The sequence below is a fragment of the Anomaloglossus baeobatrachus genome, chromosome 4 (assembly GCF_048569485.1).
Source record: "Anomaloglossus baeobatrachus isolate aAnoBae1 chromosome 4, aAnoBae1.hap1, whole genome shotgun sequence".
Lineage (NCBI taxonomy): Eukaryota > Metazoa > Chordata > Amphibia > Anura > Aromobatidae > Anomaloglossus > Anomaloglossus baeobatrachus.
Genome location: NC_134356.1, coordinates 339532836 through 339548792, shown reverse-complemented (window position 1 = coordinate 339548792; position 15957 = coordinate 339532836). Strand labels below are relative to the sequence as shown.

The window sequence follows — 15957 nt, the reverse complement described above, 5'->3', positions numbered from 1 at the left end:
TTGTTAAAAGGCCACTTTTGACTTTTAGGATTGCTACTTCCAATAGGTGGCGCTAGAGTTTCTCTCCTTTCCTGGAAAGTCAATTGAAATTTTCTATTAAGATGAGTGAGATACCATAAATGTATGCAACCAGTATGCACTAGGTGAATGTACCTTAAAAGATTTACAGTACAATTTTTTTCCTATAAGTGTTTTATGTATCGAACACTGCTGAGCATGTAATTCTGTCCTGAAGAAGAAGTAAGTAGTAATGAACGCTGTTTATGTGTGCTTATGGAGGGGAGTTGGATGGTTCATTGGGAAGAGGACTGAGACCTACTGGAACAAGGAATAATCAGTAGGTATGTGACTTTCGGCCTTCCCTCCAACTCGCTGTATGACAAGTTTGCTACGCTCGGGTGAGCACCGCAGGCTCTTCGTTGTCTATATACATGCACTGTTCATTATAGTGAACAAGACAGCGCTTGGCACATTGCATACCTAGTAGCAGCTCTCATGCCCTCTGCTGGATATTGCAGGGTAGTGCCATTAAAGTGGTTTGGATGGCTCCTGCATACCTTCTGTGTAGTAATAGCTGTGCTGGCTATTGTAGCATTGTTACATTGAAGTTGATAAAACAGTTCTTGTGCACCATCTGTTTGCAAGCGACTGTGCTGTGTATTGCAGGGTTGTCCTATTAAAGTGAATAAGACAGTGCTTGCACACTGTGTATTTAGTAGCAGCTGTGCTGCGTTTCCCAGCGATGTCCTATTGAAGTGGATAAGACTAGGCCTGCATGTCCTCTGAATTAGTAGCAGCTCTGCTGGACATTGTAGCATTGTTCTATTTAAGTGAATTAGTCTGTTTAGTAACCACTATGCTGGCTATTGTAGGGTTACGCTATTGACGTGAATCAGACTGTGCCTTTACTAAGTAGCGGCTATGCTAGGCAGTGAAGGGATCACCCATAAAGGGAATAAGACAGCGCTGCAATACACGGCACAGCTGCAACTTAGTAGATTGTAAACTGAGCAGTGTGAACCAGCGCTAACCAGAATGCACAGTCCTTCCAGACAGCTGAATGTGGAGGTTCAGGGAGTTGGAAATATGTGGAAAATATACGTGTAAGGTTATGTCCCCACAATGAGTATTTTGTGAGTTTTTGAAGCTGCATATTTTCCTTGTACAAATTACGCAGCATCTTACAGTTGAAGCAAAGTGTCCGCCATGACTTCCCCATGATTAAGCCATAGCGAAACGATCATTGGGGGATATTTCCTTGGACTCCTTTACTTGTGTGATTGCACTCGGCACTTTAAACAGGTATGTGTTGATTCTGGGCCCTTCTCTGTGGAATCTCTGTGCCACTTTGGCTTGACCTCCTGCCCAGCATAGCCTTCTGGCACCCGGGAACAGGATTCCTTGCATGGCCAGCATGCACACATACCTGTTGTACATGAATTGACATCTGGTGACTTTAGCTTTCTGTGCCCTCACAATTTTTTCCACCATCTCTCCTGATTGTTTTCTTGTAATTTTATGCATATTTTTGCAATTTGTATTGTAATTTTTGGATGCAAAGTATTATCATTACTATTTTTTCTACGTATTTAAAATAAATTGATTTTTATATCTAAAAACACTAATTTCCTCCTTTTTTCTGATCTTTTTCTATTAGTATTATGTATAGAATTTCAAATAATTGATTTCTGAAAGATTTATTTGTAGTTCGTTGCTAGGGATTTTCTCAGAGATTATTTTCTTATCTAATTGTGCTTTTATTTTCAGGAACACGACTGCAAATTAACCCAAGAGATTGTAGAACTGATTGACAGAGAAGCTGATCTCCTAATGCGGAAGGTACAAAACTGCAATCTTGAGGGACTTCGGAAGAGAATATCTACACTTTTCCTGCAGTATATAAAAACTCCCACTTTTAACCCTGAAGTTTCCAGGTTGCTCAAGGTAAATTTGATTTTTCTGGATGTTAAAGGGGTTGTCCAACACTTGCATATATTCTTTTCTAGGCATAACCCGTTTTAAAATAATAAGCTTGGGATAACTCAACCTGCAGCACTCCCCATAGATCCAACACAGGTGTCTCCAGAGGTCTGCACTAGCTCCAGGAAGCAATGTCTGCTCTATTCAGTAGCAACCTGGACCGCTGCAGCCTGTAATTGGCTGCAGCGGTCAGGTGACTACAGGAGCACATCGGATGTTTCTTCAGAGCTGCCAGCGCTTTATCTGTGGAGGTGCTGAAGGGTGAGTTGAAAAAGTGTATTCAATTGTTTGACAACACATTTAACTATTAACTGGATAACATACATTTCCAAGCATATTTGCGTATTTTAATCAGAGTTCAAAATAATGCAGATTTTTCAAAACCCTTTTATAATACCCATTACTATACATTTCTCAGTACTTTTTTCTGTATTGTCAGTGAGCAGTGTGCAGTAGGAAGTCCCCTTTATCTGGCTTGGCTTACAGCTTCTTTAATTGAGCTGAAGCTGGAAACATAACATACAAGTCTCGTTAATTAGCCCTTTTAACCTTGTCATTCTGAGGGCCGTGGACTCAATAAAATGCACACGCTTAATTTTTCTAGAGAATCTGATGGATGCCATCATTTTAACATATTCCTATTTTGACAGATTTTATTATCAGTGGAATTCCATCTTTGATGAGACCACACTGATATACAATGAATAGTTGTAAATAGCAGTGTCCTAATAGATATTTAAAGTCATACTGCTGAGCAATAATAAGGAATTTACATTATAATGTCACTTTTAACAACACTTCACCAATTATGTTATGTTATATTTCTCAAACACACACATAATTGTTTTCAAAATTCTTCTGACAGCCCTTGAGCACAGTAGTTTATCTCCAGTCCACCATCAGACATGAGACTTGAAGTGTGGGACTGTCATCTGAGCTCACCCAAAGCACAGTTCAGCAGTAGCAGTAATCCAACAGATTGCATTTATCTTAGGCCTGTTTCACACGTCATTGATTCTGGTACGTTTGTGCTTTTTTTAAAACGTACCAGAATCACTGACATATGCAGACCCATTCTAATCAATGGGTCTGCTCACACATCAGTGATTTTTCACTGAACTTGACTCCGTGAAGCGTGCACGCGTGGCCGTGATTCTACACAGAGACAAGTCAGTTTTTTTTCAGGCATCACTGATGACCCACGGACCACACTATGGTGTGATCCGTTTGTGATCAGTGAAACACGTACCAGAAAATCACGGACATATTAAATATTAAATATTTTCAACTTACCTTGCCTGCAATTCGCTCTGGAGCCTCTGCTCTCGGCAGCTTCTGCCTGGCTCATGAATATTCATGAGAGCAGGAAAACCCTATCAGGAAGTAGGTGCTGAGAGCGGTGGGCGGACGCTGCAGAGCTGGAGACATCAGCACCATGGACAGCAGCAGTGAAGGCAGGTGAGTAATGCCCATATGCAATCACATATTGCACATGGACAACCCACGTGTGCTGTGAATCACGGAACACGGAGGGACATGTGCGTGTTTTACACGTCAGTGAAGAACGTCTGTGTTTTTCACTGACGTGTGAAACGGGCCTTAAGGGCATTGTCCATAGTTAGAAAACATGGCTGCTTTAATAAAAAACAGCACCATACCTGTGCACAGCTTGTTAGTGATATTGCACTTCAGTTCATATCAGTACAGCTGAGCTGCAATATCAGGCAGAACCCATCGGCTGGTGTGGAGCTATGTCTGCAAGATAGCATTAATGTGCAATACTAGTTATTAGGGCTCTTTTCCATCTGCGATTAAATAATCTCTGCAATACTCTCCCAGAAAGTGGGGTGAGTGTCATGCGTATGGTCTGCGTTTTTTTTCTCACCTAGCATTCGTATGACATGAGAGTGCCGTGCGAGTGGTATGCGAGTCTGTAGATTTTCATACCAAGGATCCGTGTGACATACGTATGTCATCCGTGTAACATACGTATGCCATCTGTATGACATGCGTATGCCATCCGTTTTCCAATATTTTTCCCGCTCTCTTAGGGTTGCATGGGGGTGTAAAAGCTGAGTCTCGCTGACAATCGCAGCATGCTGCGATTTCACTATGAGTGCGATTCATGTGCAGGAAAAACGCTCAGGATGGCATTGTCACATAGTTTAACACTGGTGCGAGTGCAATCTGATTTTTTATTGGATCGCACTCGCACCAGGAAATCGCAGATGGAAAAGCGCCCATACTCACAGGCTAGCCGTGAGGCTGGGTAGTCAAGAGGTCCTAGGTCAGATAACAAGAGGGCTTGTTATAAACAAAGGGGTAAAGGCCCAGTCACACATGACTTACCGATCCCGAAAATGATGCGACCTGATTGGGATCGCAGGTAAGTCGCTGGGAGGTCGCAGGTGAGATGTCACACAGTCAGATCTTACCAGCGATGCAGGAACAATACAGGTCGCAGTAGCGACCTGTATAATGATCTCAGCATTCACTGTGTCCCTGTCACACAGTGTCAAACATTGCGTTGTGTCCTGCCCAGCAGGACATCGCCTTTGCAGAAAATGGCCTGGACCATTCTGCAATGACTAGAGATCTCATAGCAGGGGCCTGATCGCTGGTAGGTGTCACACATAACAAGATCGCTAACGGGATCACAGAAACCGTGACTCAGCTGCGATCTTGTTATGTGTGATGGTACCTAAAGACAAAGGTGTAATCATGTCACAGTCTGAGGTCAAAATTTTAGGAAGGTAGCAGATAAAGACAAAGGATCTAGGCATACGGATTGTCAGAAGCAAGGTCCAAGGTTAGATAACAACAGATTAGATACTTTGCACTAGAACACAAGGAGTGCAGACACCACTGAGCTAAAGCTACAATTGGCAGTAATTGGAGACAGAGAGCTAACTAAATAGCCAGGTAATCACTCCAAACACACACACATGGAGCAAACCCTGCATAACCCAGCTCTGATTGGGAGGCTGAATTGTTACTCAACATTGAAAGGTCAGCACACCCCAGCTTCCGATTGGACATCGGAACTACATCACCTTACTGACAGCTGAGCATGCCCCTCCCCAAGATTGGACAGCTGAACTATTCATCCCCATACTGACAGCTCAACACACACCTCCACAAGATTGGACAGCTGAATTGTCACTCAATGTGTCCAGACACACCGCTACGAGGAATGCATTTAAAGAACATCTATCACCAGATGAAATGGGGCCAGTTCCTGGCTGCTCCTCTGAATATATTTTTCGTTTTAAAAATCTTCTTCCATATAGTTCCAGAGATATGGGCCTTTTTATTTAATACTAATTTTTATGGTCTTTACCATACGAACGTTCCTCACCGGATTCTCTAAAGGTTTTTCATTAGGCTGCTCTGCATTATTTCTCTATGAGAAATACCCCCTTAGCAAAGACCATAAAAATGAGCACTAAACAAAAATGCCTGACTCTCTGGAACCATATGGTGGATGTGAAAAACACAATAAAAAAAAAGAATACTCAGTGGAGCATCGAAAATAAAATATAAGCAAATCCTGTCCACTTTTGACCTAGTAACAGGTCCTCTTTAACCCCTTACTAATATCCGATGTACATGTATGGTGCAAGTCGGTAGTGAGGTGAGAATGTACAATACTTGGCAGATAATGTCTGTAAGGCCGGTTTCAGACATCCGTGTTTAATCAGGTACAAACCACACGCATGGTTATGGTCATACGTGTGTCACGCTTGTGCCACTCGTGTGTCACGTTTATGTCACATATGTGACATCTGTGTTTGCATACATGTGGCACGTACCAGAGAAAACACAGGTCTTTCAAGTAAAAAGATTTTCTATATTTACCTGTATCCAGCGCTGTTTTCTTCGGCTCTGAAGCCTCCTGCTTATCACCACTGCTCATTATATTCATTGATTATTCACCGCACTGAGGAGCTGGAAGCCGGAGCATCGCGGGAACAGCGCTGGGTACAGCACCACCGAGGATAGCATCGCGGGGATAAGTGAGTATTCAGCAAGCAGTGTGTGTGCAGTGATGTCCAGGAGGTCATGGGAGTTCCCAATGAACTCTGATGACATCCTGATGACACCCCCGCGACACCCACACTACAGCAGGTGTCAGTACAGTGACTTCACGGGTTCATCAGAGTTCATTGAGAACTCTGATGACCTCCTGGACGTCACTGCACACACACTGCTTGCTTGCTGAATACTCACCTGTCACCTGCGATGCGGCGATGCTGTCCTCAGCGATGCTGTCCTCTGGGATGCTGTCCCTGTGATTCTCCGGCTTCCAGGTCCTCACTGCACACACACGCACGCACGCGCACACACACACACACACACACACTCCCTGCTGGATACTCACCTGTTCCCAGCAATTCGGTCCCCCGCACTGAAGTCCCCAGCTTTGCTCCAGCTTCCAGCTCCTCAGTGCAGTGAATATTCAGTGAATATAATGAGCGGTGGGTCAGAAGTGGGAGGCAGCAGAGCCGAAGACAGCACAGACAGCCATGGATCCCCTGGGGAGGAGGGGCGACATGACCAAGGGGGAGTTAGGGAGTGATGGGGTTAATAGGGACAGTTTGCTTGGCAGGCCTAATATGGCATTAAGGGGTGGTTTAGCTTGGGAGGAAGAGGAGGAGTAGGGAAAGGGTTAGTCTGGGAGAGGGGGGGGTTACCTCCTCTTCTTCTTCCGGACGCCAAGAGATCAGCAGCACGAGTCACCATGGCTGATCTCCAGGAACTTCAGCGCCTGATTGCAGCAGCCATTGCAGCGCACGGGCCCCTGGCAGTGCAGTCCCACATCAGGGTTGCCGGGGTTAACCCGTCGGCGCTTGCCCCTCGCTCCCCCAGCCGTGGTGTGCGCCAGTCGCGGCCCCCCCCGCAGGTATTCCCCGGGTGCGGGGGGGGGCGAGGAGGAGATGCCAGAGCCCCTCCAGGGACCCTCCGCAGCGGGCCGAGCAGCAGCGCAGTCCGGCTGCTGCTCCCAGCAGCAGCGGGAGGAATCTGCGTTCCAGCCGCGGTGGTCGGGAGGTGGGAGTGGCCAGCGTGGGGCCTACTTCCGGTCCCGGCCTCCGGGCTGGAGTTCCAGTGACGGCAGCGGCTCCAGGTCAGGAGCGCGCTCGGCGAGGGAGGGAGGCCAGCAGTTCCCCCTGCAGTCGGCGGGGGGACCGAGGGGCTGCAGGCGGCGGTAGGTCCAGCACCAGGGGGAGGTCTGTGGTGCCTGACCCTGGCGCGGCAGTGAGCAGGGGTGACGGCGTGAGCCATGCGGCGACCGCCCGGTCACTCAGGACCGCTGCGCAGCCCCCGGATGTGGCGGTGTCCCGTGGGAGCGGGAGGACCCAGCGGCAGGAGGCCTGCAGCGGCCCAGGAGGGCCAGAGGCGGCGACGGCTGGGATCCAGAGCCGGGCGTCCATCAGTCCGCGTCCAGAGTCCCCTGGCAGTCGGCGAGGGGGTGGGCGCGGGCGCAAGAGGTCGAGGCCTGGGGTGCCGGCGCTGGGGACAGGACGGTCTCCTGGGCTGTCGCCCCAGGGCAAGAGACGGAGCGGGGACGGCACTGCCCACGCGGCGGCCCGGTTTGGTGGCCGTGGTGGGGGGGGTGCCGCGGCGGCGCCCCCCGGATGTCGGATGGAAGAAGATGTCAGCGGCGAGGATGAGGAGGTCGTGCTGTCGGAAGAGTCGGATGGTCGGCAGATGGAGGACAGCGAGGCTGTGGTATCGGGGGACGTTGAGCCGCGGTTGGGTGAGACGGCAGCGGGGGCGGCAGGGGCTGCGCTGGCGGGGAGTGTCGGGGGGCGGGAGGGCGGCTGTGGACACGGCAGCGCCCGGCGGTGTAGCAGTGTGGAGCCAGTTGTTGGGGCTGTTGCAGGGGTTGGCGGCGGTTGCCGGGGCTGGGGGGGGAGCGGCGCAGGCGGCGGCGTGGGTGGGGACGACAGGTCAGGGGGCGGCGGTGGGAGGGGGGGACGGAGCGGGCGCGGCGGAAGGGGGGGCGCAGGGGGGAGTGCGGCGGAGGGGGCAAAGGAAAAAGAAAAGGAGAAGGAGGATGAGGTGGTGCGCCTAGATGATAGGGCTAAAAGCGAAGTTTATGTTTGTTTTGAGGGCCTGCTGGGGGCTCATTTAAAGAAGGAGGTGCGGGAAAAAATTTGGAAAGGGGAATATGTGGAGATTTTTTCTCTGCTTCCCCTGGAGAAATTTAATTTGGATAGGGTTAAGCCGAGCGACTCCAAAAAGGAGAAGGACGAGGAGGAAAAGCGCCGTTATAGGCTTATTCCTCGGACTTTTGCAAACTGGTTGCAAGCGTTTGCGATTTTGGCGAGCGTGGTCGGGGAGAAGGAGTCGGAGCATTGTTCGGCCTTGTTTGGTTACATGGATGCGATAGGGGAGGCTTATCGGGTTTATGGCGGGCTGGCGTGGCTGCGTTACGACGAGCAATTCCGGCAGCGGAAGGCGTTGCGGCCGGATATGCGATGGGACCATAAGGATATTTCCTTATGGATGCGACTGATGTCGGCACCGACTCAGCCCTTTCGGGGGGGTGCCGGGGGACCGGGGGCCGGGTCCCCGGCAAGTCAGAAAAAAGGTTTCTGTTGGCAATATAATGAGGGGCAGTGCAGGTTTGGAGCGGCATGCCGGTTTAAGCATGAATGCTCAGGTTGTGGGGGAGGACATAGCTTGTCCAAGTGCTTTAAAAAGGGGAAAGGAAAAGCGGGTGACGGGGTTGGAAAAAGGGATGACGCCGGTGAAGGTAGAAGCGATGGCCCCCTTTTTAAATAGGTATCCGGACGGCGAGGCAGCGGCGTTGTTATGGTTTGGTTTTTCTGATGGTTTGCGTATCCCGTCGGCTGTTAGTCCATCGCCCCCGCCGTACCGTAATTTACGTTCTGCTCGGGATCATGCGGATGTGGTGGATGAGAAGCTGAGAAAGGAGGTGGTTTTGGGCAGAATGGGCGGTCCTTATGACGCCCCGCCGTGTTCGAAGTTGGTGGTTTCGCCGTTGGGGGTTGTGCCGAAGAAAGAGCTGAACAAATTTCGGCTTATCCATCATTTGTCTTACCCAGAGGGGTTATCGGTGAATGATGGCATTGCACCGGAGTTAGCGGCGGTATATTATGTGTCGTTCGACAAGGCGTTGGACCTGGTCAGGGCTGCGGGTCGGGGTGCGTTGATGGCAAAGGCTGATGTGGAAGCGGCGTTTCGGTTGTTACCGGTTCATCCAGATAGTCAGCATTTGTTAGGTTGCTGGTGGGATGGCAGTTATTATGTTGATCGCTGTTTGCCAATGGGTTGTTCAATTTCGTGTTCGTATTTTGAGGCGTTTAGTTCGTTTGTAGAGTGGGTGGTTCGGGATGTGTCTGGGCTCACGTCCATTATTCACTATTTGGACGATTTTCTTTGTGTTGGGCCGGCGGGTTCAATGGTTTGTGCGGGGTTGTTATTTGCGTTGCAGAAAGTCGCAGACAGCTTCGGAATTCCCTTGGCCCCCGATAAGACGGAAGGCCCGGCGCCTGTGATGCGTTTTTTGGGGATTGAGATTGATTCTATTGCCATGGAATGTAGGTTGCCGGAGGAGAAGGTTCGTGATTTGAGGGCCGCGGTGGCAGGGGTGAAGGCGGCAAAGAAGGTGCGGCTTAAGGTGGTGCAGTCCTTGCTTGTGAAATTGAATTTCGCTTGCAGGATTATGCCGATGGGGAGAGTTTTTGCGAGACGTTTGGCAACGGCGAAGGCAGGTCTGCGGTCGCCGACACATTTCGTGCGACTCACGAAGGCGATCAAGCACGATCTTTTGGTATGGGACCAATTTTTGCAGTGTTTCAATGGCCGAGCCCTGGTGATGGAGAAGGTGGCGTCTAACGGGGCGTTACAGCTGTTCACCGATGCGGCTGGGTCGGCAGGGTTTGGGGCCGTGTTTCGAGGTCACTGGTGTGTGGGTCGGTGGCCACAGGCGTGGCGGGAGAGCGGTTTGGTCAGGAATTTGGCTCTGTTGGAGCTATTTCCTATCGTGGTAGCAGTGGAGCTGTGGGGGTCGCGTTTTGCCGGGAGGAAGGTTTGCTTCCATTGTGATAACCAGGCGGTGGTGTTTGCTATTAACAACTTGTCGGCTAAGTCGGAGCCAGTGGTGGTGTTTTTGCGGCATTTAGTGTTGAGATGTCTGCAGCTGAATGTACAGGTGGTGACAAAGCACGTTCCGGGAGTTGACAATGGGGTGGCTGACGCTTTGTCTCGTTTTCAGTTCAGCAGGTTTCGGGCGCTACTGCCTTGGGCGGACGAAGTCGGAGTGGAGTGTCCCGTGGATTTATGGAATCTGGTGAGGCGGTTATCTCAGAATTGATTCGGAATTCGGTGACTGAGGTGACTTGGTGCCGATATGCTAAGGTGTGGGCTGAATGGGAGGAGTTGCTGGGTCGGATGTTTGATGGGGTAAGCGTGGATTACTTGGTGGCATTACTGGCGTTGGTGAGTGTGGATTGCTCGGCTGGGCGATCGGCGTCGGCCGTGGCGCATCGGGTGGCGGCGGTGGCGTTTTGGTTAAAAATGAGAGGGGAACAAGATGTTTCGCAGGATTTTCGGGTTCGGCGGGCCTTGCGGGGGTTCCGCCGCGGTGTGCGGGAGAGGGACAAGAGGCGTCCCGTATCGTTTGGTTTGTTGAGGCGGTTGGTGGGAGGCCTGAGCGGCATTTGTGAGTCGGTTTACGAGACTGTTTTGTTTACAACAGCTTTCGGTCTTGCTTTTTATGGGGCTTTCCGGATCGGTGAGATGGTAAGCCCGTCCAGGGTGACAGGCGGCGGGTTGCTGCTTGAGGATGTGCGAGTGGGCGGTGATCAGGTGGAGTGCCGGATTAGTCGGTCGAAAACGGATCAGCTGGGTCGGGGTAGGTTGGTGGTGTTATACGCGGTCCCGGGGGAGGAGTTGTGCCCAGTACGTTTGGTGGAGCAATTCATGGCCGTGAGGGGAGGTTTACCGGGCCCATTTTTGCGGCACGTGGATGGGTCCTTTTTATCAAGGTTCAGTTTGTAGCGGTTCTGCGGCGAAGTTTGCGGAATGTGGGGGAGCGCCCGGAGGATTTCGGGTCGCATTCCTTTCGGATAGGGGCAGCTACGGAGGCCGCTCGTTGGGGGCTTGGAGATGAGGTGGTAAAGCGTATTGGTAGATGGGAATCTTCTTGTTTTCGGCGGTACGTGAGGCCGCAGCTGTTGTAGCATTATGGTAACTTTGGTCTAGGTACAGGTGGTTTGGCGGTTTGGAAGTGGTTTTTATATGTAAAAAAAAAAAGAGGGGGTAATGTACAAGTGTTAGAGGACGGAGGTAGAATGGGTTTTTCATGAGAGGCGTTGATGGTGGTGTTGTTATTGGTTTTTAATTTCTGTTTTCGTTGTCTTTCTTTGTTGTAGGGATGTGCCTAATCTGGATTCTGGGGCATTCCTTCGTGTTCTGGGGTGCTCGGCGGGCGGCGGTTCGCCCGAATGGTCGGCAGCTAGGGCTGGATTGAGGGCAGGCGACTGTTCGGTGGATCGGTGTTCGGGGCATGGAGTGGGGCAGGGTGGTCCCAGAATTTGGTCGTTATTGTAAGGTTGACCGGCCTCCGGATGTGCTGGTATTACACGTGGGAGGTAATGATCTGGGAGTCCGGGCGTCACGGGATCTGATCCGGGATATAAAGATTGACTTACTGCGGTTGTGGAAGCAGTACCCGGGTTTGATTGTCGTGTGGTCAGACATAGTGACCAGGTTGTCATGGAGGGGGGCTCGGTCGGTGGAAAAGGTCAATAAGGCCAGGGCCCAGGTGAATCGGGTGGTTGCCAGGTTTGTGATCAGGAACGGTGGGATTGTGGTGAGGCACAGGGAGTTGGAGCCGGCAGATTGGCGGTTTCGGAGGGGTGACGGAGTGCACCTCAACGACATTGGAGTGGATTTATGGGCATTGGGCCTGCAGGATGGTGTTGAGCGAGCTGTTGGTGTGTGGCGGGTCCAGGCCACGTAAGGTGTCACGTGGTCTGTCCTGTGGCCGGGGGGGGTAGGTCTGGTCCAGAGGTTGGAAGTGACTGGTAACTGGACCGGGAGTCATTGTCTCGGTATGGTGGCTCTCGGTTCCGGGATGTGGCAGGCACGGGGTTCTGCCAAAGTGTGGGGGTGTCAATCCGTAGGTGATTGGCACCTCGTCTCTGGGTCGGTGTGTTGCGGCCAGGGGCAGGGGGAGTAGTAGTTATGGACTGGGCCTGCCCCCGGGAGGGTCATGTAATTGGCATTGTCTATTGTTATATGTGTGTTGTTTTGGGTCGTCCGTTGGACGGCGTCCCTAAGGTGCTTAGTTTGTGAACAATAGGCAATAAAAGGCTGCTGTGGCCATTTGAACCAAGTCGCATGCAGTCCGTGTGTTTATTTATAGTATAAGGGGTTTGGTAACACAGACATCACGACCGGAGAATACTCCCTCAGCTGGTCAAGACAGCCATGGATCCCCTGGGGAGGAGGGGCGACATGACCAAGGGGGAGTTAGGGAGTGATGGGGTTAATAGGGACAGTTTGCTTGGCAGGCCTAATATGGCATTAAGGGGTGGTTTAGCTTGGGAGGAAGAGGAGGAGTAGGGAAAGGGTTAGTCTGGGAGAGGGGGGGGTTACCTCCTCTTCTTCTTCCGGACGCCAAGAGATCCCCGCCCACCCTCCCTTTTTTGTGTTGTCATCTGGGGGACGTGGTTTGGGATGTTGGGATGTTTTTTGTCACAGCGCCGGGGGGGTAGGTCTGGTCCAGAGGTTGGAAGTGACTGGTAACTGGACCGGGAGTCATTGTCTCGGTATTATGGCTCTCGGTTCCGGGATGTGGCAGGCACGGGGTTCTGCCAAAGTGTGGGGGTGTCAATCCGTGGGTGATTGGCACCTCGTCTCTGGGTCGGTGTGTTGCGGCCAGGGGCAGGGGGAGTAGTAGTTATGGACTGGGCCTGCCCCCGGGAGGGTCATGTAATTGGCATTGTCTATTGTTATATGTGTGTTGTTTTGGGTCGTCCGTTGGATGGCGTCCCTAAGGTGCTTAGTTTGTGAACAATAGGCAATAAAAGGCTGCTGTGGCCATTTGAACCAAGTCGCATGCAGTCCGTGTGTTTATTTATAGTATAAGGGGTTTGGTAACACAGACATCACGACCGGAGAATACTCCCTCAGCTGGTCATGCTGGATACAGGTAAATATAGAAAATCAGAAAATCTTTTTATTTAAAAAAAACCCGTGTTTTCTCCGGTACATGTCACAATGATGTCACACGGATCACATCAGTGTGCGGTCCGTGTGACACCCGTGCTGCCGGAGAAAAAACAGACATGTCACCGTGTGTGCGTGCGGGGCCACGAGGGGTCACACGGTCCATGCGAAAACACGACCGTGTGAGTAAAGCATAGAATAACATGGCTACGTGTGGCATCCGTGTTAAAAACGGATGTCAAATGTACCTGAAACACGAACATCTGAAATCAACCTAACAGACAGCCAGGACTTGTCTCTAATAGCAGTATTTTCTAGTGCACTCTGTGATAAAATATATGGTGCCATTCAAAAGTAGAATTTGTCACAAAAAATACAAGCCCTCATACATACGTATATGTGGACAGAGAAATAAAAAATTTATGGTTCTTGGAAAAACGTGAGGAAAAAATTAAAACATCAAAACAGAAATTGACCATATCAGAAAGGAGTCAAGCCATCAATGGAAATGTTTCTGGGCAGGCAGTTTGGAAAATACCTAAATACATGAAAAGCAGTAGAAAAAGACACCAGCTCACCCACTTAGAGTTCCATAAGAATCTGACCGGTGCACAGACATTAGCAGGACCCACTGAAGTGTGAATATGAAGAAGGGAATTTCCAGCATCCAGGTTCCAGATTATTTTAAAAAACGAATTTCTTTGTCGCTCCATTGGGAGACCCAGACAATTGGGTGTATAGCTTCTGCCTCCGGAGGCCACACAAAGTATTACACTTTAAAAAGTGTAACCCCTCCCCTCTGCCTATACACCCCCCCGTGCATCACGGGCTCCTCAGTTTTTATGCTTTGTGTTGAAGGAGGCACACATTCACTCATGCTCCCATTTTAGTCAGCAGCAGCTGCTGATTGTATCGGATGGAAGAAAAGAGGGCCCCTAACAGGGCCCCCGGCATGCTCCCTTCTCACCCCACTGAGTCGGCGGTGTTGTTAAGGTTGAGGTACCCATTGCGGGTACAAAGGCTGGAGCCACATGCCGTTTTCCTTCCCCATCCCTTAGGGGCTCTGGGAGAAGTGGGATCCTAACCGGTCATCCAGGCACTGGGACCGGGCTCCCTCCGCAGCCCCTGTGGGATTCTGACGGACAGGAGACTGAGTATCATCAGGGACAGGGCCCTGCATCTACAGGTACTCTGTGTCCCCTTGGGGACGGTGCATGGAGCACCTTGGCCTCAGACGCTGCAGCGGCCGCTGTGTTAGTATGACGACCGGGACTACCGCGCTGACCGCACCTGCTTGCCGGCCGCGGTTTTAAATTTAGTCCCCGGCTTTTGCGGCCTAGTGCCTTAAACTCCCGCCCCCGGGCCTGCCAGTCAGGGGTAAGGGCGGGACGGTCGGCCTGACGCCGACAGTGAAGGCTGGAGCACACTTAGGTGTCCTCCTCCCCCCTCACTAATCACTCTGGGGCACCAGATTCCCGCACTTTTTTTTTTAGTTACGCCCACGGCTCCCTCCTCCCCTGTGAACGCCGACAGCCATGTTTTAAGCTCATTCTGCCGGTGGAGGACTTCTGGCTGCAGCTCTGGGAGACCCGAGGCAGGGAATCTGGTGGCCACACACCGCTTGAGCGGTCGGTAAGCCACACCGGTCACCCGGTGCTGGTCCCCCTAGGGTGCCGAACTGTATATATATATATATTATATTTGTATACATTTTATCGGTTCGGCTGTACTGTTAGCTTGTGGCTATATACCCTCAGTGATTACTCTCCTGGGACACAACAGCATGTCGTTCACAAGGAGCAAGGGTGCCAAGGCACAGGGTTATTTTGCAACCTGTACCTCTTGTGCGGCTATGCTACCTGCAGGTTCCACCTACCCTCACTGTGAGCAATGCTCGGGCCCTATGGCACTCGCTTAGCCGGAGCCTGGGGCATTGGTGGGTCCCTCGGCCCAGGTAGAACCGCCGGCTTCCCCTGTCCAGGTGGCAGGGACAGAGTTTGCAGTTTTAGCTGAGAAACTCTCTGAGTCACTTTCACAATCCATGGCTCAGTTTATGGACAAATGGTCTGCTAAGATACTAGAGGCCCTGCAGTCCAGACCGGCCCTTACACAGGCCCCGGGCACTGCGGGATCGCCCCCAGGCCCCTCTCGGTCTGCGACGAAGCGTGCTTCTGGGGTGGCCTCTAGCTATTACGTGGAGGACTCCGGCACGGACCGCAGTCCCAGACCGGCTAAGCGGGCTCGCTTAGAATCTTCCCCGACTTCATCACGCTGTTCGGGGTCTCAGCTTGAGGACTCTCTGGAGGATGAGGCGGAGGTCGCAGCCCAGGACTCTGACCCTGACGTTGCTCTCAATCTTGATACACCTGAAGGGGACGCCATAGTCAATGACCTTATAGCGTCCATCAACCAGGTGCTAGATCTATCTCCCCTGCCTCTACCTGTGGAGGAGTCGGCTTCACAGCAGGAGAAACACCAGTTTAGGTTTCCCAAACGTACTCGGAGTGCTTTCTTCGATCACTCTAACTTCAGAGATGCTGTCCAGAAGCACAGAGCTTTTCCGGACAAGCGCTTTACTAAACGCCTTAATGACACACGTTACCCCTTCCCCTCTGACGTAGTTAAGGGTTGGGCTCAATGTCCCAAGGTGGATCCTCCAGTCTCCAGACTGGCGGCTAGATCCGTAGTAGCAGTGGCTGACAGTTCATCGCTCAAGGATGCCACGGACAGGCAGATAGAGCTCCTAATGAAATCCATCTATGAAGCCATAGG

General features: G+C 51.2%; 1 protein-coding gene across 3 annotated transcripts in view; it reads left to right on the top strand.

The window, feature by feature from the left end:
* Positions 1-15957, top strand: part of IQUB (IQ motif and ubiquitin domain containing) — a 125601-nt gene that overhangs the window by 84234 nt on the left and 25410 nt on the right. For all 3 annotated transcript variants that reach the window (XM_075342530.1, XM_075342528.1, XM_075342529.1), the window contains one exon: positions 1768-1944. In XM_075342530.1, the coding sequence (XP_075198645.1) occupies positions 1768-1944 (177 nt within the window). The remainder of the gene's footprint in view (positions 1-1767; positions 1945-15957) is intronic.